Here is a 26,396-nt window from a genome sequence, read left to right as displayed (position 1 = left end):
GGTTAGGAGTGGGAGCGGATGAAGTGGGGCTAAGCTTCCACCACACTTGATCCCCTGCCAGCATAAGCCTCCTTATGGGGCTTACAGCCACAGCACAATTCCGAGTAAAGCCCCGGCTGCTCCCATGGCTGCCAAGGCTAAGCACCCTGGGATCAGAGCAGTGTCACCAAGCCTGGCATGGGTCACCAAGCCTGGCATGGGTCACTCAGATCTCCACTGTGCTCAGAAAGTGGGGGAAGGGTGAATAAGAGACAAGTGAGCCTATTAGTATTTATTATTTGTATTATTATAGCACCTCAGTGCCTAGTCATGGACCAGAATTGCATCCTATTAGCACTGTGCAAACCCAGAGCCAAAGTACTACAGTCCCTGCCCCAGAGGGCTTACAATCTCCGTTTCCAAACAGGAGGGGTGGTGTACAAAGAAATGGTGGGGGGAAAAGGGAGCAGTGACAAAATGTTGATCACTGTGACAGACAGCATTGGTTTTCTGGTAAGAACCATCAGTTCTTAAACGCCTAGTTGGATTTAGACATTCTTCACACAGTCAATACTTTGAATTTCTTACGATAAAAAGCATCAAGAAAACCCACAGAATTTTATGTTATATTCACTGAAAAACATTTTTCATTGCAAGAAACACACGTAAGGTTGTTTTTAAAAAATATTGTTTAGTTTGTATGTTCTAAGCAGATATCTGAACACATTTACAAAGTCTACACATGCAGTATAAAGAAAGTTAAAAATTTTTAACCAACTTTTTTGGCTTATGCCTTCATTTAATTTGCGCTGTTGCAAAAAAGAGATACCTTCTAATTCTACTTTTAAAGAAAAAAATAGAAGTGATTTCATCTCAGCTACTTTTCTGGACACACTTATATTTTCCCTGTGCTTATGATTTAAAAAATAATCTAAATAGAAATTACCACCTTGGTGGAATTAAAACCAATGCTAGATACAAGGATAGAGAACAACTTTGTGTTTAGGAAATGTACGTAACTGATTTTACAGGTCTGTCTGATCAAAAGGTGCGATTACAACTTTGTGCGAGAAGGGCATGTGATTTATAACCTTTTGCAAGCATATCTTATGTTTATATTTTTAACAACTCGCCTGTAAGGGGCCAAATCCTGCTGTTCTGCTCAACATTTCTCTAATATCAACATCTTCCTGACACTGTGCTCTATTCCACTGGCCTCCTACAGTGTGCCATCGTTAATACTGCGAATAATTCAGTGGAGTTCAATATTACTGGTTTTAACTATAATTACTCTATGGCAGTAAGTGTTTGCAGGCTTGAGTATCTTACAGAGGCCTGTAGGACAGTATGATTTATCCCCATGTAGAGGGATGAAGGGAAACAAGAACTCGCTGGACAGTTTGTAAAATCATTAAACACCTTCCATGATCAGCTGTTACTTGCTGTTTGGATAGCCCTCACGGAAATACCTAAGTTAGATATACTCTTTACCCGAAAATAACTTCCCATATTAGCTTTCTTCTATGCATTCTCTAAATTGCTGTAAACATCCAGGATACCCATATATATGGGTATGTGTGTGTATACATGCATATACATGTATTAGGTATATATATAGGCACATACACACATACATATAGGTACACATACATATATATGGATATATAGCTATGACATAGTTAGGAAACAATAGTATCATTTTTATTGCATTCTTAAGTATCATAGAACAAGGGTATTATAGGCACACATCTTAACTACTTGTCCTTACTACAGTCCTAAAGCTCATTTACCTGAGATCTGCATCTGTAAAAATAAAGTCCCATTTTTAGCTGCATGTTACAAAAGACTAAGTATCAGCCCCACAGATATGAAATTACAACTTAATTTTGAGACTAATTTACTACGAGTAAAATATGCTATCTTATAAAAAAGATACTGCTGAAAGTGATACATATTAAAAAGGAAACACGAGTCTTAGAGGTTTAAAAATCTCCCTATGCCTTCCCACATTGTAATAAATTTATAAAAAATATTTGACACAGAGAATCTCCACGGAAAGCATCCTGCTGAAATCACATACCCTTAAGCCACCCATCTTGCAAAGGTTACATAGTTCAGGAGGGCAGACTCCACAAAGTATTTAATTTTCATCATCCCGTCTGTAGTGAATAGTTTGTATTTCCTGAGCTATGAACATAGCCATCTCCCTGGTGCCTGCAGCAATCACTCGGCAGGACATAAGATCCAGAGGTCCCCCTGAGGACAAGAGGATTAATGAGAACTGTCTTACACGATGTAAAAAGGCAGTGTATTCTTAAATACGAACTATGCTGTAATTAGGTTCAGAAACACTGAGACAGCTTCATACGTAGCTCCTTTTGGGGTGGGAAGGACAACCTAATTCAGCAACGCCTATCTGGAAATCGCTGGCAAAAAATGATTTAAGAAAATTCTAGATACAATACCAAAGTATGCAACAATAAATGCAATATTCCCTTCTTCTAGCAACAGGAAGGGATAGAACAGAAATCAGTTCGGTCAGCACACCCTTCTTCTTAAGCTACCGTATCTTTCCACAGTATCCACATATTGGTCACCAGTAAACCATTACTCTGAGATGTGTACCATCTAAATGTATAAAATAATAATCCGGAAAACGTGCTGTCCTTTACTCCCTCTGAGTAGTTCCTAGTCATACAGGTTCAGGCACGTACCCGAGAGCCCTCCTTTCCCGGGAGGCTGTCTCTGCCAAAGTCTGTTTGGAGTCTGAGTGTATCTACCAAACTCCTGGGCTAGTTCTTTACTGTAAATCTGACACTTTGAAGGAATTACTCAAAGCCATGGAAATACAATTTGACTCAGAAGACCTTTGATGTGATGAAACCCCAGGCTGGAATTACATCAGCGTGTTATGAATAAACCAGCCAGAGTCTAGTGGAATGTACAGACACCTCTACAGAATATTGCTAGAAATGAGATAGAGAAGAACTGTACCGAGGTAACACAAGTTGCCCCAAAATAGCCACTCAGTCCCCAAGAAGTCAATGAAAACAAGGAGATCTTACTCACCTGAAGTGTCTATCACAGTGCCACCTGCCTCTCTAATAATGACGGTAGCCGCTGCCAAGTCCCAGCAGTGTAACCCGAACTGGTAATAGGCATCCGCAGCACCGGCTGCCAAATGGCACAGCGCCAGGGTCGAGCTCCCAATGACACGGACCCTAAACCCCGTGAGAAGGGGACATGGTAACACAAGGCAGAAAATGCCTCTGATTTCAACCTATGTGTCAAAATCGCACAATGTGCAACGTACTTGTTTTGATTTTGGTTTTTGTTTGTTTTGTTTGGGTTTTAACGACTTTTGGTTACAAATGTGAGACATATATTGTAAAATATCTTACCCGTGTGCTTGGGCCTTGAGCAATCTCTCAATGTTACCAAGGAACAATTTCAAAGTTGCAGGGTCACGTTTTGGACCAATTTCTGTTAAAATTAAGGCCTTCGAGATATCTGCAATAGTAGGTAGTTGTTTCCATTAATTCAACAGTTTCCAGGTAGATTCTGGAAATTTGTTTTAAATTAAATTCTGACTTTTCACAGAAAAACAATTTTCATGTCCCTTTTTTTTTTACCCCAAACTCTTTCATAAGATACATCACAACTCTGCATAAAAATTCAAGCAAGACTGACTTTCCATATTAAATGGTCTGATCTAAACATACTTTAAAAAAAAAGAAAAGAATAGTAAGATTAAACCCAAGAATGTATTCTTATATTACTTCTCTTTCCATATATTGTTTTATTTCATTGACCGGTTAGCTTTTGGCAAATTCACTAACACTAGCAGTCAACTAAAAATCATCCAGTGATCTAGTAACTATTAATGATGCTAATTAATCATATTTTAAAACGGGATGGTTCTTCAATAGGGAACTTTAATTTGTTAACAAATTATAAGCAGTTGGGAATACAGTAAAAGGAAAGGAAACTTTCTACCTAAATCACCTGTTACCCAGTAACAGCTCTCTCTCATTCTGACATTTCAAAGACTGAAGACACCTTATGACTGAAAAAAACCCCCTTCTTATCACAAACTAAAGCAGTGTTTTAATTAATAATAATGTATGAAAGTTATATTTGCATTGTGTTCAGCAAGGGCAATTCTGACCTACAGCAGATGAGGATATCAGCCATGTGTACAGTCAAAGGTGAGACTCACAGTGACTTGAAGGTGTTGAAGCAGTCCTCATGTGAGATCTGAATATCGCTACTATATGACAAGCATATGCCAATGTAGGTGGAGGTGGTTGATCAAAAGCCTGCTTCTGCTGTGCCAGCTGAACTTGGAGGTGTTAAAGATATGACAAAACTCAACATTTAGCAGTTGATTACTTACTAACTAGGCTGTGCTCAAGTGCCAGGTGTCACCTTCTACCCTGGGTTAAAGGCAAGGCATTCATTCAGATAGGGAACGTCTACCTGGTTATTACAGCTAATTGCCTAAGTTGAAAATTCTTAGCAGAAGTAGCAAGCAGGCTTTCAAAAGCAAATTAGGCTGGAGTGAGACATCACTTCATAAAACAGGCTACCAATGATTTTAGTATTGCAGAGCAAGATTACGGATTCAAGCAATGCAGTAAATGGTTGGTGAGTAACAGGTATGTAATTAAATTAAAAGTTACAGGGTATCACAAAGCTTAACTGTAGGAACATAGATTTAACAACTGCTTTTTAAATTACTGCGTTAAAATATAGAAACACCAATCCAGGCACGCTGCAGGGTATTTGTTGTTTAGCCACCTCTGAGAACTCTGGATGGTGAAAGCATTCTGCCTTAGATCTTTTTGCATAACAGACCCAATTTATAATTACAAAACATTTAACGCACGCCTCATTGCTGAAATGCACCAAGCATTCACACCACACCAGTCATAGCTAGGTTATGACTAAGGCAGTTGTTCTTTTTAGTTATTAAATATATTTCTAATGCATAAATGGATCTCTTCAATGTTCATCAAGACTACAGGTAGAAATTGGATGAAGAGACTAAGGCAAGGAAGAGGGAGGTCTCTGCTTAGGAAAAGGATTTGGCTGATCACAAGAATCCATGGGGTTTCAAGAATTCAAGGTACAAGAGTAAATTTACTGACTACTTCTCACTCTGATAGAGGCCAGAGAAATAAGGAGGCTTGGTGGAAGATATTTAACAGTTATATGGATAGATTTATGAGGAAAAGACCAATTCTGTTGACCACAAAAGATTACAAAAAGAAAACACATTTACAGTATTAGCACATGTAAGGCCTGACCTAAACCTAAGCATGAGAAGAAAGTACCACTCAAGATCAAAGGGAAGATGGATCCTTCATTTAAGTGCATCCTGACTGCTTAGATTCCCATACAAGCCCTATATAAAATTTAATGTTGACAATGAACCGTGTTTGCCTGACTGTGATTTCAAATGATTAAATCTGAACAATTAATGTACAGTGTAGATCAGTGTTATACAACAGTCACATTTCCTGAAAACAAAAGGCATGAAGTAACATGACAGCCTAGATCTCCAACACATCAGGCACTGGTGAAGGCTACTTGAGTTCCAGTGGTAGGTACAGGGAAACACACTCTCTGTTTCAGGGTTCGTTTACTTCACTGAAGCCACAATCCTTTATAGGAAAAGAGCAACTGTGATCTTATACACTTAAAACATCAATAGAAGAGAGACTCAAGAAGATCCATCTTCACTGGTGAAATTGCCCACCACCAAATGATGTCTCTCAAAACAAAGGAAAATTTCAAAGCATTTGGAAGGGCAGAAGGTCCACTTCCCTTGCTATGTTCTAGACACCCACGTGGACTGAACGTCCAGAGAAAGAAGGACAAAAGTGGCATGTGCCAAAATTGTTCTTTGCCCAACTGGAAACTAGAACTCTATGACTGCAAAAGTGAGCGAGGCCATTTCAAGTGTGGCTCAGCCAGCCCAACAGGGAGCACCTCTAGTTTTTTTCCTCATAGTCTCTGCCAGCATGGGTTTTTGTGGAATACGTGATACTGGAGAACTGACAAAAATGTGATGTATAATCAAGGATTAAAATCTTAGGGGTCACTGACTTTACAATTTGCTCCGTCTCTCCAAATAGGGAGACCCCAGCTCACTATTAATTTAGGTGAACAGCCAAACTTCCCAGATTTGAGGGAAGTCTTGAGGCAGGGTCTGCCTGGAGCACTGCGACAAATCTGTATATTAAATTGCTCGAATTTACTGTGTTTCAAGTGCATTAGATCTCTTTTTGGGGTGAAATTTTTACCATCTCCTGTGGACAATGATGTACATTTTTGGCACATGTCTGCTTCTGTCTACAACTGAATGTTATGCTCTCCTCTGCATTTTGATTGATTAAAAGAAAACTTCTCTACTCACATCTGATTATTGTTACCTATTATCATTAGGTAAACAGACAGATCTATGACTTGGTTTACCAACAAAATAATTCCATTAAAGTGTTGACTAAGTCTTGCTAGCTATTTGTATGTTGAAACATACCTCACATACAAAAGCAAGCTGTTAAAGGACCCCTAAAAAAGCATGCATCCTTTAGTTTACGGTTAGCATGTATGCCTACAGACATAACACACTTTATGATGTACAAATTTATCGAAAAATAAGTCAATAATGGCCACCATAGTACTCTGAATTTGATTCACCATTCCCATTGCATCTTGCTCATAAACAGTTATGCCAGTGTACAGCTGGAATGAAACTGGTGAATCTACTCATTCTTCCTTATTTTAAACAATGGTTATGAAGCAAAATAATTTAGGATTATTTAAATAGCTTATATTCAGATGTATATTTTAAAAAGAAAATGAGGAAAGTTGTGGTTTTTCAGAAAAAAACAAACACACAGCAACAAAATTATCATGCAGGTGAAATACTTTCCATCAGGATAATGATGTTCATTATCCTAATGATGATTTGCAACAACTCTGAAACAAAATTAACATATTCCTTTTAGAGTTCTAACAAAATCTAGACCAACCTGTCTCTTTTGATACCTGAAGCCTTTTGTCATTACAAAATGCCCCTTGACCTCTTCTACCAGTGTATAATCGTTCTTCAGTGCAGTGGTAAATTACACCAAATTCAAGCTTTAAGATTTTGAAAAGGAAAGAAATGAATGCAACTCAAATTACTCATCATAAATATAAACAACTACTAATGGCAGAAAGATCAGCAATATCTTAATTGGTACATGTAATCAAAGATTATATTGATGCTAACAAACTGGATAATTCTACTTTTACTGTGATATTGAGATATAGGTCATATAAAATTCAGTTTATAAAGAGACGTTAATGCAATCTGTGATCTTCTGAACTCTTACTCGCAGCTTGTTAGTGTTCACATTAGAATGGATTAAATTCCAAGTTGATTTCAAATTCAGTTGTATGTTTTTGTTGAAAGTATGCAAGTCCTCTATGGCCAGATTCTGAATGCTTTGCTTTCACTGGTGAGCAGTTACACCTAGAAGTAATCCCACTGACTTCAGCTGGACCCCGAAGATTTGTAGCCCCAAATACACAGATATGATCAGTCAGGCATCCAAACTCAGAAGTCATGGCACACTGCTTATTAACAGTGGATGCTTTTATATGCACTTCACCTTTCATAATGCATTTAATTTGCCTGCCTTTTCAACCAAGATAGTACACTCCAATCACCTGTACAAATATTTCTCTGCAAAATCCATTTTGTTTACCCATAAAAGTGAGAATCTTGTGAAGTCACACGACTTCAAGAGAAGGAATTTGAAGAGAAATACCAAATACTGTGACCCTAAGAGAAAACTTGAGAATGAGCAACAAACGGAATTTTTGTGGGAGTATCTCTTCACCAATGAGAAGAGGGTCAGAATTTGACCCTTGCTTTAAACCCAAGGTATTTAATTTCTCCTTTCCTTTAATAGGTTTCACCAAAAGATTTTAAAGCAGTTTACAAACTTCAATGATCAGCTCCTAAAATCACCCCTAGACAAGTACTGTTAGCAATATTCTATTTAGGAGTGGACAGATACACAGAAATTAAATGACTTGTCCAAGGTCACAGAAGACGTTGGTAACAAGGTCAAACAAACGTCTCGGATGTTCTAGACTCCTGCTGCCCTTCTCCCTTCAATGCGAAAAATCACTGGTGTTCATGAGAGACAATTCAAAGGGAATAGACTGTCCTCACTCCCTACCCTGAGGTCCCATCTAAGCCAAGGGTTTTTTTGAGGAACACACTATTAATAGACTCTTTCCCTAAAGACATCTGCAGGATTTTCTTCAGTACTCTTCAAGGCTTACATTCAGGTCAGTTCCCCTGTGTGTACTTTGGCTACTTTTCAGTTTACTGCTTCTTTCTGCTTTTCCCATTTGTTTACTGAAGGAGATTTAGCATAATTCTTTATTTTTGTTTCAGCTTTGTTTAGTTTACATAACCCAAAATATGCAGCATCAAAATCATGATGGTGTTCTAGAAAACATAAATATTACAGAAAGCTGTCTGGTAATAACTTATAGTATTCAAAAGGACCTTTGGGAGTGAATAAACTTCAGAAAAGCATGGAAGTGTTTCTCTGCAGTTTCCATGTTTGAAAATTCTAGAGAAGTACACAACATTATTCTGTTTAAATCGGTAAGAGCCACTAGCACATCTGAAAACTATGCTGTTATTGCACAGAATTCTCACTGGCTTTGCTTACAGCTATACACGTATTTAAGACCATGGAATTAGGTTGAAAGAGGCACATTCCTTGGCAATTTGAATAGGTGGCAACATCTGGAGAGAAGGCACTAGCATGAACTAGTATACCTAGGTATCTCAAAATGGCACATGGGAAGACTAGGTGCCTTCTTCCCCCCTGTAATCAAGATCTCATGTGGGAAACAGTTATTTTACTATGTTAAGAAAACCACAAAGGCAGATTATTTAATCTAGACCCATAATTTTGCACTATTCATAGAAATCAATTCTGAATTGCCTCATAGCAGCAGTTAGCTTTCACAGGTACTGCTAGCAGTAAAGAAGCAATAATAATAGCATAAGAACACTGGGAGATATGTTTAAATTATGAATAGGCAGCACTATATTTAACTCATTATGGTTTTGTCTTACAAAACCTTGCTTACACCAGTACTCTTTTTTTTCACCCACATAAGTCCTACAATATTTATAATAATTTGCGAGAACTGTCTTGCAATTGCCAGTTTGCGTAAATAAGTTTTGCAGGACTACAATTTCAGACTAGATCAAATGCATTTAAAAAGCATAGAAAAACCTGAGTAGCAGCCGATTTTTTAAAAAACTGTTTTATTTAAAGTTCCCACATGGTTTTGAGACTTCTAACCAGCTCTCAGGTACCCATCTTAAAGAACATACTTCATACCTCTCTGTTAACAGCAAATCCTATGCTCACTGCCACTGTCGGAAATCTGTGAAAAATAAGAAATGGAGAATTATTGATAAAAAAAAATCTCTGAACTTACTCCTTATGCAACGGCCTTAGGCAACAAAACCCTACATGCAGCTCTGTGATTTCACTTGTGTCAAAACGCTCTTGACATTGTACTATTTCTCCTTTGTCAGCCTCCTTAACTTTGTCAGTTCCTTTAAAAATGTCATTTAATACTGGAGAAGGCAAGAAATAAACACATGAAGATACCAGGATTTTTCTTCCATACACATTGTATATTTAATGATCTTTTTGCTTTAGTGTAATTGAATTATCCAGTATAAAACCATTAATGTTGTTATAACAAGTCATCACTTTTAAGAGCACATTTTCTTCAAGTTCAAGCATCTAAACCAGCAATTAAGTAGCATGGAGATACATTGCTGCTGACATCAACGTAAGGAGAAACTAGTTCCTCTACCCTCTCTTTTGGCAAAGCGACGATCAAATATTTAATTTGGTCATTCTGACTGAAGTATAATTCTTGCATTTTAAACAATGAAATAAATTAATTTCTTAAAAACACGGCTGTAAAGGTCCAGAAAATATTGCCAGAAAGAGAAAATTTCAGATAATTGCATGAAACCCCAGCACATGACAGCCCCCACCGCCCCTTGAATTCTATGTAACTGCACCAAAAGTCAAGGAAATGCCTTTTTTTAAAACATATTATTAATAACTGCAGTTATGTTTAGTCATTAACTATAAGGCAGAACATATTTAAGGTCTTTAAGTATTATGAATAGTCATCAGTTTACAATTCCTAGCACTCAAATGATGAATTCAACTTTTGCATTTTTGTAGTAACGATCCCTACATTTCTTTTTGCAGAGAGGTATTATAGAAATTCAAAACCAGTGTCTACTATGTACAACTTAGTTTTCAGTTCTATGCAATGGTTGTTCTTCCGAGGAAAAATGAAGCATTTATATATTAAAGGGAGAAAACACCACTACTAAAAGGAATGTGTAACAACCACATAAGGCGTTAGGCCAAGTGCCATCATAGCACAGCGTTGTTCCTCCAGTTCAGCTCAAGTCTCTGCATGTTAATGTGTGGTTATATATAATTGAGCTGTGAGTCAAGAGCTTTGGGTCATTAAGCAACCAGCCGAAACTTTAGCTTACCTTTAGATAACAGTATAGAGCTCTCTCCAGGACAAACACACACTCCACCAGATAGAGGATACAGGTACAAAAAGATAAAGGGATGACTCCTACGTATGAGTCAAAGGAACAGATCTACCACAGTACAACACCTTTAAGTGGGAGGGAGGATTTGTCAGAAGCTACGTTTTGCTTTTTGATGTATTTCCCAGTTCACCGTCCACTTACCTGTGCACAAAGTTGCACGTTCCATCAACAGGGTCAATAATCCAGGTCGGACTGTCGGTGAGGACACATTTTGAACCAGCAGCAGTAGATTCTTCTGCAATAAACCTGCATTTGGTGTGGAGTAAAAGAAGTTTCCCAGAAAATTGGCTTAGATATGTGACTTGGAAAGTCAAACACCATCTTTCTGTTTCTGAAGAGATACTTAATTTTTATATATATGTATACACACACACAAATATTTTGTATAAATGTATATGTATGTATAAACACATATATTGCTTTTTTCATTTGGGCATGGGTAATTTTCATAGAAACTTTGAAGGAGAGTTCTCAAATTTATAGTATGCTATTTTACATGGTGAAAAAGAACTCCTTTTGTGCTCACTTTTCCAAAATATACCATTAAGAAAGTTATGAAAATGGATGCAGAAATGGATCTGAATTGGCATCTCTGGAACTCTAGAAGAATTTTTTTTTGTGCAGAATGTAATTTTATGGGTTAGGCCTGTCTCTTGCAGTAAGTAATATAAACTGCAAACTGTAGCTGCTTCTCTTTTGCAGTCAAATTCAGTCAGCTGGAAATAATGCACGCTTAGAAAATCCACAATCTCCCTCCTACTTGAATTTTTTTACAGTAATCTGACTCAGGAAATTAAAGGATCTACAAAAGTGAACCTTCTTTTTCCCATGACCCAGAAAAAATCAACAAATTAATTTTTTTTTGTTGGCTGTTTGGATGCACAAGGCACACATTGAAATCTGAGCTCATCTTCTGTTCTGTTCTATCTGTCCCAATTTTTTTAAGTGGATATGCTATTTCTTTTCCTCCTTTTTCCCTGGGAAACAGATATCCAGTTCTGGCATATTTCCTGCTGACCTTAATTATCCCCGCTCTCCCATAAACTCAGGGTCTGTTTCTCTAAGTGGTGTGCAGGTGCTACTCTCACAGATGTGAATAAAGTCCTGTATGTACAGGTGTAGAATCAGACTGCTAGTACTGAATCTTGCTTTTGGTTTCACATTTGAACAACTGGTAGTGGTATTCAGAGTTCCCGCAAATGCTTGAAGATGAAAAAGCTCTCGAAGAGGCAAAGAAAAAAAAATTGCATAAAGAGAAAATGTCTTTTTTCAGAAACAGTTGCTTCACTAGACCTAGGAGCAGCTATTTTCTTTTGTGCCCTCAACATGCACCGCATGATGCCACGTAATGCTTGCAACCATGAGTTTAAATGTTCCGCAGACAGCACAGGAGGAGGCTTCTTGAATTCTCCAAATGCTACTTTGCCTTTCCCTCAGTAGAAACTGACTACTTTGATGGCATTATGGGCCCCCAGTGGGTATGAAGGGGGAAGTAAGAAGTGTTTGCTGCTATTTTTATCTCCATTAAAGATAACAGCTGAAGGACGAAGTGTTAGCGTGCAACAGAGAAATGAGAAAGACTTGGAACAAGTGTTTGGAATTCTCAGTTAAACATAGCACTCTGCAGACTCCTTGCTCTAAATATTCCATTATTTTGTCTTTTTGGTGCTGCATCATTTGACTTTTGCTTTTACAAATCTTGTAATTAGCACCTAAACCCAACCACGCGCTTAGGCAGTGCTGCTTCTTGCAGATGGAGCACCTTACCTCCTATCTCAGATTTGCCATCTTCCCCATAAATTGTATCTCTGCTTCAACCCTCTGCCAGCTGCCCCAGCCAGGGCCTGAACTATAGCCGTTGTGTTGCCAGTCAGAGAGAGGTGAAATGGGAACCTTTTTAAAGACAAGAGCGTTTCTGCATAAGGTGCTTTGCCCTCAAGTACTGTAAGCCTGTCCCTTACGGCGGGGTGTGATGCCGCAGTCCTCACATACAGAAATGCTAACATGAAGCCTGGCCTGGGCACAGCAGCACCATTGATAAAGTCTTGATGTCCAAGGACAATTTTCCAAAATGGAGGTAGGACTAATTAGGGGCACATTTTATGAAATGTGGGCTGAGAGGTTAAAATAAGCCTCTTCCTGTTATACAATACTGGGAACTGTGACAGGCCCTCAAGGTCAACATCAGATGCGTTGCTCTATGGCTCTCTGTCCTGTAAAGACATGCAAACTAAGCAAAACATTCAGCCTGAAGTACTGCAAACCAGATTTTAGGAACAGCTTGAGAAGTGGGAGGGGTAGCTGTGTTATTACAGTAGTTAATTAAATACACCAGCCTGCCAGCTCTGTTGATCTCTCTTCAAATCTGGATTAAAGTTTTCCCCCACTGAAAATGAGTCCAGTAATTTTAGCCAAGCCTTAGCATACATCTGTGCATACCACAGTGCCACTCTGAAATTCATTGCTGGAAAAGCAGGGAGACTGTAGCACAGCGTAAACTGCAGCGGGAGTGATACCCAGTGGAGTGCAGGAGGTTCAACCCAGGGCTATCCCTCACCTACCCCTTATGGGGGTCTGAGGGCAGAAAGCCAGGAAGCTAGAGCTGGATGTCACCCTCCATAATGGCTGTGTCCTGGTTTTAATGTCTTACAAGATCAACGGCACAGTTAACACCAAAATGACAACTTGTGTAACAATAACAGGCAAACGGTACAACAGCCTTTTTCAACTAGTAGCCCCTGATTTCTGATAGATAGCCAAGATCTATCAGAAAAAATATCCCTTTGAAAAGACTCACTTGGAGGATGTCAGAGTACCAAAGAGGGGGCAAAGATGAAAACTTGGGTGAAGAATGAATGAGGATGATACATGTCACTTAGCCAAGGAGAAAGAAGAAAGAAACGTGGGACAGAATCACCTTTTAAATAGGTTTTCCTAATAGTTCTCTTTACTTCTGAATACATTTCCAGCCTCTCAAGACTCATCACTGCCACAATCCAAATGGCACAGATTCTAATGAGAGCCCTTTTTTCTAACCCCTAAGGTACATTTTTTGATTAAGAGAACATAAGAATCAAGATGATTTAAGAGAAAAAGTAGTAACAGAAATCTTCAGTGAAGCTTTCAACAGCCAGGTTATGGGAAAGACTGAACACAATTTAAATATATTTTAATATCTTTATTGCACTTTAATTTAAACTTTGATTGCTACTGTGGACTCCTCATTGCAAATGTTTTAATCTAGTCTAGTTAAACCTAGTTTTAATCTATTGTTTAATCTAAATGTATTCACAGTCTGAACAAATTCTAACCAAAACCAACAACTAATATCAGCAAAAAAGAATTGTCTTGAAGAAACAGCAATCCTTTCGTTTCCTTGTAAAGTCTGAAGTTAACTGTACAGAGTTAATGAAAGCAGGGATTTTTCAGTTCCTAGGTTGACACTGACCTTAGAACATTTGTTCCTATTCTGAGTAACCTGAGTGCTTCTGATGATTTTCATTTTATGTGAAATGCGTATGTTTTATGTTCTCTACTGGACTGTTCAAGGAAAAAAAAAACCAAACCACTGTAAGAGTGGAGACGAGAAAAGAGCACAGCCAGCAACAGTAGAAGGAAAATTACACAAATAATAGGCTTGTAAAGTCTGGCACTCTCTTGAGAATCACGGCCAAGAACCACACATTATACTGTACAGTACTGCTTCAATGTGTGATCACATACAACACGTATTTAGAAAGCCTTATTCAGTATGCAGTTTTCTTTCTGCTCCTTCTGACGGTGTTTGTTTTTTTTTTTTTCCAGCAGCATCACCGACAATCAGATTAGTAGCTGAGCCCTCCAGATTTTCATCTTAGTTCGTTTCTGCACAGTGCTAGAGTGCAAGGCTCATCTCCATGAGAGATGCACACAGTTAGAAGGAAGTCATACCGTATTTAAGGGATACACAGGCTCTGCACTGGCTCTGCAGGAAGATGAATTGTTTCTTTGTGGGCTGAAGTTAAACATGGAAATCAATTGCAGTGTCTCTGCATCAAACCAATCCTGGCCAACTAATACAAAACCTTTCCCCAGTCTTTGCATTTGCTAGTAGTTTCAAATTGAACATAGTAATTCAAGAGGAGTGAACAATCTGATCTATTTTTAAAACCTTGGGTTGACACCCCATATAGTAATTTATAACCTGTTTATGTATATGTATCAAATGATGATAAACAACCCTGCTGCACACCAATTTTAGGATTCTGTACAACAGAAGGTAAATGTGAATAAATACAATACTTGTCCTGATCTGGCAAACGCATATGTATGACAGCAAAAGAAAGTGAAGGGAAGGTCTGCAGGACGGGACTTTTGCTATCATTTTCAGCTATATTTCAATAAATATTCTTAGCATAATCCTTATACAATAGAGAACAGATCACCAGTCTGAAAATCATGGCGGTCCATATGAAACCTTCATATATGATGTCCCTATAGGAGAAACATTACTATTAAATACATATATTAAGAACCACAACTATTAGAAAATGTGAAGTACTAAGTATAGGTGGTTGGTTTTTTTCAAAGTGTCCAACAGCAATAGGTTAATATGTAAGAGAGATATATAAACTTTAAAATTCCCTTCAAATGTCAGTCAGATATACAGGTCTTAAAGGAAAAAAGGTCATTGATAGTTTCTTTCCATAGGGACTCACCTGTGGGAGGGAAACTTCTCTTTCAGAACAGAAATAATTAAATTTTCCACAAAATGATCAGTTTCTGTCACAAGATCTGCTGCAGATGTCTTTGTGGACACTTGTTTTTCCTCTGTTAGAGCTTTCCTAATAATCTGAAACAGAAGTTCACAAACCAGATTTGTTGGCCATTCATCCTGTGCACACTAAAATAGTATATTTACTGAAAAATTACAGCTAATCCTGTAAAACAACTGTAGGCCTAATTCTACCACAGCCTGTTCTAATTCTTTGGACTAAAAATCCTTCTGAGCTAATGAGTAGTCTTTGGGAACACGGCACTTTGAATCACTCTAAAAGAACCTCTCATGACAGTTCAGAAAAGGATTGATGAATGGGATGCAACTAATGGAATAAAAGGATAATGGCAGTCATCATGATTTAGGACATTACAAGAAAATACACGTAAGAGAAGAAAGAGCCTTGAGGCTCAGGAATTTTTCATGGAAACCTCTTTTTCTTTTTCCTTTTTTAATTTACAGGACCAGTACCCTGCTGCTCTCCTACTTTAAAAAACATACAATAAGGCAAACCCCACTGATTTCTTTCTTTGCCAGCAAAGACACACAATGTTTAATTTGTCTTCTGCGTATGGGTTTTTGGAACTTCAAGTGCTGACCACCCACTAACTCCCAAAGAACTGCTATATATTTAACAGAAACAAAAATTTAGACTTTTCCCTAGATATGGAACCCTGTGATCTAACCCTGGATTCTCTTCTGGAAAAGTCTTTATCTCATTTTTAAGGGTTTTGCTGTTATGAACTGAACAAAACCACATCAAGTGCAAATACACATATGGGAAAACAGTTAATAAAAGCTTTTTGACAATTTTCCCATCTTCTTTCTGTTTTTTTTTCCACTCCATTAAAAAGAAAAATAAGGGGGTAGGATGCAAAAGGAGTTGATTTATTTTTTTAACCAGTGAAACTGATAAGCTATTTGAAATTAGGAAAACCAAAACTAAGCAAAAATTAAGCAGCACTTGTTTGTATAGAATTATATCAACTAAAACCAGCACTACCAAGACCAGTATTCCAAGCCCCTTCTAAAACTTACATATTTCAATTGTTTAACCAAATTTCCATGGACCAAAGTATTTTAAAACCATCAAGAAACACTTGATGACCAAAGAAAACAGTTCTGCTACATTATGCATGGGAAAGGAAACCAGCATCTCAAATTTTAGTCTCAGCTCTTGGTTTTAATATAAAATACAGCGTTTGAAGGGTGTGCTGATTGTTCTGACTGTTGCCTTAGTACAGAAGGTATCTGGACTACTGTTCCTGTTTTGTGAGCTGTAAAACATTAGTTACACCTATTAACTGAACTGGTGATAGTTGCTTAATATTTCTTGTTTGAGGTCTTGCTAAAGTTCATTAGTGTGTATCAAAATATTAGCCACATGTAATCTTTTTACTCCCTTTAATGCCCTGCATGGTTTTCTTGAAGGTTTTACCATAAAAGCATAAAAGTACAGCTCTAAGAAGGCACTTGGACTCCTCTTCGGTCCAAAGCAAAATCCTAAACACTCCAACCATCCCTGTTGTGCATTCTAAAAAACTGCTATGCTGATACCTTTTATTTTAATTGCTCTTCTTTACTTTTATATTGTCTATATATAAGCAAATGCCCTGCTCAGAACTGGGCTTAGAACTTTGCATAGTGAAACAGATGAGGAATACATTCCTCTTGACAGAGAAAATTTGAAGTTCTTCAAAGCAGTGCCATGTTCCTGACTTCTGTTCAGTTTTAACACATACCAGACTGAGGAGACACTTGCAGCCACTTAAATCAGGACATGCCACCCCTCAGCAGGGCAGTGAGATCACACCTGAGCCTTGCTGCAAAAAGAAGAGCGGAGGTGAAAGCTCTCCCCCGTGGATGTGCTCTGCAATCGGTTGCTTTTTGTCGTGTGCTCTGGCACCTGATCTCTCCTTCCTGAATACAATCCTTTGCACCTCTTAGCACTGAATTTAATATTTATAATTTCTCATCCTTTTTCCAGTTGTTCATGACCACTTTTAACTGTGTTTCTCTGGCTACCTGCACATGCCAGCCTGAGGCTCCAGTCACTTTGGAGGTGGGAACAGCCCAGGGTGTGACTCTGATATGAAGTCTCGCCCGTCTCCTCCTCCGCAGGCCCATGTCGAGGGGCCACATTACCCAGCCCCATGATGCTCCTCCCCACCTCCTGGGCAGCGGATGTGTTGAGGGGAGAGCAGGAGAGAAGTCACGATGCTGTGCTGAGGTCATCGGCCACAAACGGGCACCACATCTGTACGTGCTCACCCACGGTACCAGGTGACGCCAGGGGATGGACGGGTCCCTGCTAATTCTCTGCCAAAGGGACTCATACGCATTTGCAGCAGTTTATATGGGTATGCAATCCAAGCCAGAGCCCCAGACAAAGATCACATTCCCTGCATCATTGATGAAACAGCTTTTTTTCTTCAGAAATTTATCCAATAGATGAGTGGTCCAGAATTCAACTTATGTTGAATAAACCCTAAAAATCATCTGCCTACAAACAGTGTTACAGCCTGGTGCCTCAGAGTACTTTGAGAACATCACTCAACTGCTCTCATTGCGGAAGCCTTACAATAAGGTTTGCAGGTACCTACTGCAATTGCCTGGTCTTCCCAGCTGGGCATGGAGCTCCATAAAAGTCCCTCTCTAGGCAACAGGTAAGCAGAAGACCAAAGGAACTACAGGTTGATGAAATGAAAACAGCTAATTGCTCCTTATCGCTATCGTACAATGAAATTGGCAACCAAGGTGCTGTATTTTGCCTGTAAATGTATTTCACTAGGCTTTATTACTGCGGAACAGATTGTCCCTAGATTATAGAGATTTTACAGCCATTTCTAAGCAGCTGATTTTTGGAAGCGTGGATATTTAGAGCAGAGCCACTTAACACTTTCAGCCCATGCTGCCCCACCTCTAATAAAGAATTGGCTAGATGTTATCCTAATACCCTGCTTGGGAGCATTTGGGGGGTTATGCAAAGTGAGGGACGTTTACACCAGTACACACAGGAAGACCGCATCACAGAGCAAGACCCAGGCTGTCCCTGCTCCCTTCTTGCTTTCCCACAGAGCAGGAGAAATGGAGCCGCAAGGGCAGTGTACTCACCAAGTCCTGGAATCGTCCTTTCCTAACACCGTTGTGAAAAAAAGTCATACAAAGGAGAATGGAGAGGACAGAGGGCCAAGATGCCTTCTCCCCCAGTACCTGCCAGGAGAGCCACCTACAGGGAGGTGCTCACGTTAGATATTTAATCTCATCATACTGCCTGCACTCACCCCACACTTCTGGGAGCTCTAAGATGGATTTACTTGCTTGCAATATTGTCCTGAAATATTTGCTCACTGAAAAAATCAAACATCTAGATAAAAAGCACAACTACCTAAAACTATTTTTGGGGGAAAAAAATGAGAAAAAAGTAAAAAACGTAGTTTGTGTGGACTTCAACATGCTAGCTTCCAGTCTCGGTTTCTTACCCTTGTTTTCACCTGGATGTACATCCCCTCATTTTGGTGAGGTTTCTCCCACTGTAATTGCAGAGAACTGTGCAAATTACTCAGTACTTAATGGCATCAAAGATGCAGAGACTAGTCGTGCCTGCTTTTCTTTAGCAAAAAGTCACACTAAGCCAATGGGTGTACACTCAAGAACATAGTGAGCAGTTTACTCACAGAAAAAGCAGAGGAGAGGTTCAAACAAATGCAGTTATATGTGGCCTTATAGAGTGAACTAGACATAATTTTAATGCAGGTCAATTACAGATTACAAAACTATGGCCATTCTCATTATGAAATAGCCATATATATTAAACAAGAGCCTTTGATATTTCGTAAAAATAATGGAACTAAGTAACAGGATGGGCAAGAGAGGCAATGTTTTTAACGCGGGAATAGAAGTTACTCCAGCACCATCACTTTTGACACACATTCAAGTGATAATGTCTTTATTGGTCTTTTAAGTTTAGAAGAAACTATTCCAGAGCAGAGATGTCTATCTGTTGGAAGCAAGATCATTTTGTTTATACTCCTGAAGCATGATGCAATATAAATTAAACAGTCAAATAAGCCGAAAGGGGAGCCCAGGAAAATGTATTACTGGTTAACTTTTCCTAGAAAGCCAAAATCTTGACTTGCATGCCTTTCTTCAGGTTGGCCTCTGTGCCAAGACTCTTGTAGACAGTTTCTAATGATTCCAAGCCTTCCTAACCTGCCATGGTCCTGAGAAATGGAGGGCCTTAGAAGAAAGGCTAAAGTGGCAAAATTTCATCCAGGGATGGAAACAGGACTCAAAATCTAGGGAGACAGAGTGCAAGCAGATTTCTGGGGATGGAGGCAAAGGTGGAGAGGTCTGAGGGATGGGAGGAGAGGCAGAAGAAAAAGATGAACTTGACCAGTGGAACTGACTATGTTTGGAGATCAAAATAAAACTTGATTTTATCAGTCAGTTTTCAACAAAAATCCAGTCCTATCAAACCTACATTACACTGCATTTTGTGTCCTTATCTCTAGCTTCTTTTGGGAACAGCTGGGAGTAGATCGACACATAAATAAGATACAGCCCTACCTGCACCTTTTCTTCCACAAGGATCTCTGATGGTTTTTGTAACTAAAAAGACTCTTTAACATTACAAAGTTAGTAAAGCTCCTGTCCAGTTCCAAAGTCCTACTTAAACAACATCCTTGACTGGCTTAAATTTGGCCTGCCAAGGAATCAGCCATTTCCTGCCAGTTGCAAAGTAGCAATGGCAAACTGCGAAAAAGATGCAAGGAATAATCTTCTGGAATATCTATTTCTTCCAGGAAAAGACGCTCAGCTGTGATCTTCTGGATGATTAAAATGGCTGGAGATGGTCATAGCTGTTGTCACAAATTGATATTTTGAGAAATAAAGTGTGGATGCTTGAGCAAGTCATGAGAGGCTCTCTTGTGAAATGGCTGGCAGAAGGAGTATGCCGGAGAAACTCCTGTTGGGAGAGTCTGTGAGAGCACGACCTGTCATCCCAATTTGGATTATCCATTTATTCCCTGTACTACTAAAAGAAGTCTCCTCTCCCCTGGCATTCGGTTCATCTTTGTGTGTGTCTTCTACTATGGAGAAAATACATTTAATAACACATACTCAGGAAAAGTTACAGGTCCTGGACTCAACAGAACAGGGGGCTCCTTAATTCATAGCGTACAAGTACAAAGTGTGTTTCGAAATACAGCAGAATGGAAGCAGAAGGGAAATTCATGTTGCCGAGGTTTGAGTTTTGCCTAATTTCTCAAGTGAGCCATCTGCTGATTCCACTTCTTGGCACTGTTAGAGTCGGTGGAAGTTTTGCCCCTGCACGCAGAGGGGCCGGGATGTCTCCTGAGGTGACTAAGGCTCTGCTGTCTCAGGACGTGGATCTTAAAACAAGCTAGCATAGATCTTTGCAGAGCCACTGCCGATTTATCCCTAGCAAGTGAATTTTGGCCACTCGGGAGACACTGGTATATAGAACAAGAAGGCAAAACCTCCCTGACACGACTGTTTTTCTCCACACGAGCTGCTCGAAAACAAATGCCAGTCATGTAACGTGTAAATTCACAATAAGCTGGATAGATGTGCCACGGCATACACCCTTGGCTGTATGTAACAAATTCAGGTATAGCCACAGCGTGCTCCAAAACACCCCGGTACCAGTCAGTGCTTGGTGTATATTTGGAAAACTTACTAATGCACCCTCACGCCGACAAAAAAATTTCCACTTTTTTTTTTTTTAAATAAATAAAAATACTCCCGGTCACAAGATAAATCTGCTTTCACCTGAAGCGCCTCCTCGCCCCGCCGCGGGCAGCGGCCCCGCCGCCATCCCCCCGCCGCGGCGGGAAGCGGCCGCGGGCCCCGGCCCGGCTGAGCGGCTGCCGAGCGGCTGCCGGGCGCTGCCGCCCCCCCCAGCCCCGGCGCCCCGGCCGCACGGCCCCTCAGCCCGCCCGGGACCAGAGGCGCCCTCCCGCCGCGGGGCAGCCCGGCCCGCGCCCCCCGGGCGCCCCCGCCGCCAGCAGCGTCCCGCGGGCGGCGCAGGGCGGGCGGCGCAGCGGGTCTCACCTGCCCGGCGCGCAGCGCCAGCTGCACCGCCAGCTCCGCGCACTCCTTCCAGGGGTCCCCACCGCCGCCGGCCGCCGCCGCCCCCCCTTGCTCCTCCTCCTCCTCCTCGCACGGCTTCATAGCGGCGGCGGCGGCGGCTCCGCTGGCCGGAGCGGGGCCGGGGACGCGGCGGGCCCGGCTCCCCGCCCAGGAGCGGCCGCGGCGGAGGGTGAGCGGCGCGCACACCGCCGCTGTCACTCCGCGGCCCGGCGCCGCCCCGCCGAGGGGAGCGGCGCGCAGGGAGGCGGCGCGGCGCGGTCAGTGGGGAAGGCGGGCTGCGGCGCGGCGCCTGGCTGCTGGGCGCTGACTTTAGGTGAGCCCCGGGGGCGGAGAAGGGCCGGGAGAGGCGGAGGGTGCCACGGAGAGCAGCGCCGAGGCCGCGCCGCCGAGGGCAGGATGTGGCGGGGAGGCCGCTGGCACAGCCCCCCCCCGCGCCGCGGCCATCGCCGCGGCCGTGGCCCGGCCGCCCCCCTGACATGGCGCCGCGGCCGTTACCGCCGGCCGGGCCGGGCCCCCAGCCTGGGGCTGGGGCGTTACTTGTCCCCCGAGATAACGAGGCGCTGGCCCGAGCGGCCCCCCGGGGTCCCGCTGCCCCGCTCTCCGCCCGGGCGGTGCGTGCGGGGCGGCCCGGGGCCTGCCTGTGCCGCGGCGGCGGGCGGTGTGGCCGGGGGCCGCCCCTCAGCGCGGCCGGGGCTCGGGGGGAAAGGCTGAGGGCTGGCGGCGGCCATCGCGGGAATGAGGGGGAAAACTGCGGGAAAACCGGCCTCGGGAGTGGAGAAGCAGTTCAGGTTTTTAATGTCAGCAGCTTGCTCGTGCGGGAGAATTAAAGTGCACGGTAACAGTACATCGCCCTTCGGGTTTTTCACGTCTTTGTATGCCATCTGGGATTTGTCCGGGGTGGGGAGAAGAGAATTACGGGCCTGCTGTTCCAGGAACCGTCTAAGCCACACTGGCGTGCGCCTGAGCTGGCGGAGTAGGGGACTGGTGGCAGACAGCTGGGACACGCTAGGGCCACCGTGCAGAGGAAGGGTGGCCTGTGCTCAACGCGTGCTTAGGCGACAGAGCAGCCACCGCCGGTCTGTGATACTTCAGACGCTGCGTGAGCGCTGGGAACATGCACTTACACCTGCCAAAGGGAGGCTTTTCCAAATGGCTTGTTCTGATGCACACTTGGCGCAGAATGGGACAAAAGAGACTCCAGGGACCAAGTCTGTCAGCGTAGCTGTTTGGAAAAGGCGTTAAATACATCGAGTGTATGAAGTTTGTTATCGTCTTTCAGCACCAGCTTTGTGGTTGAGGGTTTCATTTCCAGTGACCTTTCAGGGCTAGAATAGAGATACTTTAGCAGTGACCACATCTGCATTAAGAAAATGGCATACCACCACCACTTACTGTCTTTGACATGAACACAAAATTAATTGTTAATTTTCTAGGGACTAGGCTAAGTTTAATTGGCTTGGGTATTCTATCTAACCTAACAGACCCTAAGCCTAGATCTATTTTCTTCTATTGTTTATCTTGTAGGACACAGATGACTTTGGGATGAGAGGGACATAACACTCCTGCCACATGTAGTTCACCAAAATAACAAACAATTTTTAAAATAAAAGGCTTGGACCTTTTCCTTCTAAAATAAGTGACAAAACTTCATGGATTAAAGTGCAAGTATTCAACTTTGTTCTTTAAATTTCTAAGCTGCACTGTGGCAGTGAATACCACAAAGACAGCAAGGCTGTCAGTCTACGTAGCAAAACATTTTGTAGTCCCCATTTTGAACTGAAGAAAACCAGTAACAAACCCTGAGAAGGTGAGTGGACTAATAACCAAGGTTTAAAAGTTTAAGTGTGAAATTATGAAATTTTGTCTGAAGAAGTCCTCACCGAATGTTTTATCAGTCCTTCTGCTGACTGATTGTTCTGTTCCCAAGTCACTTGTTTCCCAGCTGTTTTATCTGCTTTGTCCTCACATAAGATTAGTTTCCTTAAGTGCAATAACCCTACAAATATGTAATATAATTTGGAATACTATGGAACAGACTTGCTCTGGATTCTTCCTTAATCTCAGTTTCCTCCAGGTTTTAGAAATTTGTGCTTTTTATTGATGCCATGCTCAGCATAGCTTGAGGTGGCTGCAGAACCTTCCTTAGAGAGTTTCTGGGGCAGATGGGTAAACATATTTCCTGGTGAGTTGTACGTACTGATGAGATGCAGTAAAAACAGCTTTAACTTTGGCAAATAAGAAAACCTACAGCTAACCATGGCTTTGCATTCTAGGAAGCATCTCAGACCATGATAATAGTGTTTTCTGTGTTTTTCCTTGAAAGGTGAAGTTTCAGTTACTGAATTGGCCAACCGTAAAACAGTCTATACCTTTTGGTGAAACTGGCTCCATCCTTTTCTGACATAGAGCAGATGGTTTCCTCCCACGTGTCTTGGGCCTGGAGATTTGTTGTGATTGGGCTGCCACTGGGGCATTTGAAAGGTCTGTTTAGCTCATTTTTTAAAAACAGGGCAGTGTGAATGATGGTGTAGTAGGCAGGATGCAGAAATATCCCGCTGAAGGTAACTGTAGAAAATCATCATCACAGGGAAACACTGTTGCAAAGGGGGTGACGTGCTTTCCATATTTTTCTGAGCAGGAGTGTGTCCTCTTTCTAGGTAATGTCTGAGTGGCATTTGGAAAATAAGTGACTCGATTTGGCTCAGTGGAATTTCCCCAACCCTCTCTTTGTTCTGGTGGCAGAATATTATAAAAGGATCACCAAAAGCTGAACTTGAGAGGCTAAACTGTCAACTGAATGAACCCTTGGTTTTTACAGATTCATTCCAGCTATGCGGCTCATGCAGGTAGAAAATTTCAAGGAGAATGAAAAGGCCAGGAAAGAATACTTCTTAGTAAATCAGTGGCTGCAGCTTGTATTTTTAAGACCCTTCAAAATACTTTGCAAAAAACTTCACAGCTGCTCGTAAGGCTTATAAACAGATGGCAATATTTCTCTTCATCATTGTCCTAGCCTGTGACAGCTTGTTTTCTTATTAGTGTTCTGACGTTTTTTCAAGCCTGCCTTAGCCTAGACCTGCCAGGCAGCGTGAACTTCCTCCTGTGCGCTGCTGGGTGATTTTGAACATCCGTTCACCTCCGAGCATGTTGGGGCTGCTCTCTGCCTTGCTGGGTCAGACTCTTGGCTCATCTTTCATAACCGCCAAGGTCTTTCATAACCTCTGATCTTTCATAACCCCAAACGGTAGCCAGTTCCTCTCACATGCCTTTTGTAACCTACACACATGCCACGTGTTTAATCTCGTCCACTTGGAATAGGCCTGTCCTGGATGAACCTGAAATACTGGCGTTTCTTGGGTGCTTTGTCTGTCTGAATCCTCCTGAGCCCTGACCAGATTTGTGTAGAGATTGGCCTTCCTTCCCTGAGACAACAAATGCCCAGCAAAGGGAAAAAACCTGTTCCCTCTGACCTCAGAGCAGACAACAGAGCGTAGCTGTGGGTTTCCTTCTCTCCCGGGGTGTGAAGCCCTTATTGACTTAGGTGTGGCTCAGCTGGAGGTGGTAGGCTCCTTCAATTCCTGTCCTAAACTGCTGCACGGTGTTCATCGGCGCAGCTGCTCTGCGCGCCACCCAGAGATCCCCATTGCAGTCTGCTCAGTTTGTGGTACAAAAAGCAGGGTCACTCGGAGGGGAAGCTGCTGCAGCTGAAATTGGTTTAATAACGCCTCAGCCGACAGCTTGCCATTCTCTTCTTTGGCAGTAATTGCACGCTGCAGTGATACAATAAAATCAGTAGTTTTTGCAGAGAGAGGGTGACCTCTCTGTAGCTAGCTGGCTATCCATGTGGAATCTGCAGATGTCTTCTAGCGCAGATCCTTGTCACTTCACGTGTTTGATGGATGATCTCTTAATAGGGAATTAAATGGGAGAGCAAGTGGCTAACAGTATTAATAAAAACAGGAGAGGGGGGGAGGAGAAAAAGGAAGTAATCTTTTGGAATTATTAGCCTCAGTGCAAAAGAGCATTTCCTTAGCATGACAGCCAGAGGCTTGCTGCCCTGTTATTAAAGCACTTCAGTGGGAATCCATGCAGATGGTCTTTTTACCCAGTAAAGGATTATATTGGATTAGTCATACAAAATTGTTGTTTACTGTCTCTAGCCCTGTTCCCTGGAGCTTTTATCAGGATCTCACGAAGAATGAAGTTTTGAATCTGCCTTCAAGAGGTGACCCAGATGACAAGCTTTTTGTTTGTGCAAACTACTACAGCGTTGAAGTAGCTCAGTGCAATTGTAATGCTGCAGTGAGAGGTTTGATAGCTGATAAAAAAAGATTTTTGTTTTGCCTTTTGGGTGTACAGAAGGAAGGTAAATCATGAGGAGATGTTCTTTCTTCCTGCTGGACTCCATAGAAGGGCTGTGATGATCCCACTTTGCTTCATCAGAGACAAACAGGAATTCCTAACACTGGCACCATTTTTCATAATGCTCACTAATGACTCATTAATAACATAGCGCTTGATTAATGCACCATTCTAAGTAGTGTATTAGGTGTTTCTTGTGTTCCCGTTCTGTCATGTGGTCATATTCTGATCACCTTCTTTCTCTACGCCCAGAAGGCCCAGGCTTCGCTGCTTGGACACCCTCTGCATTTTTCCTCCTGCCACAAACTAACCAAAAGATAGTCTCGGACATACAGCATAGGATTCTCCCTTCAGATCTGTCCTGGGGGTTGGTTAACATGGAAATCAAGACTTTTCGGCTTCAAGATCTGACAGACAGCTCTATGGGTAAAATGGTGTCCTTCAGTGTTTTCTGGAGTTTTCCGGCTGGCTCTGTCATCCCAGGAAATCTTCCCT

At 41.7% G+C, this 26,396-nt stretch overlaps 2 protein-coding genes across 3 annotated transcripts in view; one reads left to right on the top strand and one right to left on the bottom strand.

Moving 5' to 3' along the window:
• Positions 1 to 259: 259 nt before the first annotated feature.
• Positions 260 to 21,747, bottom strand: IMPA2 (inositol monophosphatase 2). 2 transcript variants are annotated; one of them, XM_037379654.1, is made up of 8 exons: positions 21,501 to 21,747; positions 15,364 to 15,497; positions 10,808 to 10,912; positions 9,408 to 9,453; positions 7,020 to 7,128; positions 3,381 to 3,489; positions 3,049 to 3,200; positions 260 to 2,235 (listed from the first exon to the last, which is right to left on the bottom strand). In XM_037379654.1, exons 1-8 carry the CDS (start codon positions 21,618 to 21,620, stop codon positions 2,120 to 2,122), a joined length of 891 nt encoding a protein of 296 aa, XP_037235551.1. In that variant the 5' UTR covers positions 21,621 to 21,747; the 3' UTR covers positions 260 to 2,119. The 2 variants fall into 2 exon arrangements, with proteins under 2 accessions (XP_037235551.1, XP_037235550.1); XM_037379653.1 differs by lacking the exon at positions 7,020 to 7,128 and adding an exon at positions 4,199 to 4,316.
• Positions 21,748 to 21,777: 30 nt separating this feature from the next.
• Positions 21,778 to 26,396, top strand: part of MPPE1 (metallophosphoesterase 1) — a 32,657-nt gene continuing 28,038 nt past the window's right edge. Inside the window, exon 1 of the mRNA XM_037379652.1 lies at positions 21,778 to 21,852. The gene's annotated coding sequence lies outside the window, so the exon portion shown is untranslated. The remainder of the gene's footprint in view (positions 21,853 to 26,396) is intronic.

This window comes from Falco rusticolus, chromosome 3 (genome assembly GCF_015220075.1).
Source record: "Falco rusticolus isolate bFalRus1 chromosome 3, bFalRus1.pri, whole genome shotgun sequence".
NCBI classification, from domain to species: domain Eukaryota; kingdom Metazoa; phylum Chordata; class Aves; order Falconiformes; family Falconidae; genus Falco; species Falco rusticolus.
This window is presented reverse-complemented; position numbering and strand designations above follow the sequence as displayed.

What these genes read in the sequence shown, in the direction of transcription:
- IMPA2 (XM_037379653.1), bottom strand. Translation starts at nt 21,620, where the DNA reads ATGAAGCCGTGCGAGGAGGAGGAGGAGGAGCAAGGGGGGGCGGCGGCG. An exon ending in TTCAACACCTTCAAGTCACT is followed by an intron (nt 3,490 to 4,198) that starts GTGAGTCTCACC and finishes CTACTATTGCAG; the next exon opens with ATATCTCGAAGGCCTTAATT. An exon ending in CTCAAGGCCCAAGCACACGG is followed by an intron (nt 3,201 to 3,380) that starts GTAAGATATTTT and finishes CACGGGGTTTAG; the next exon opens with GGTCCGTGTCATTGGGAGCT.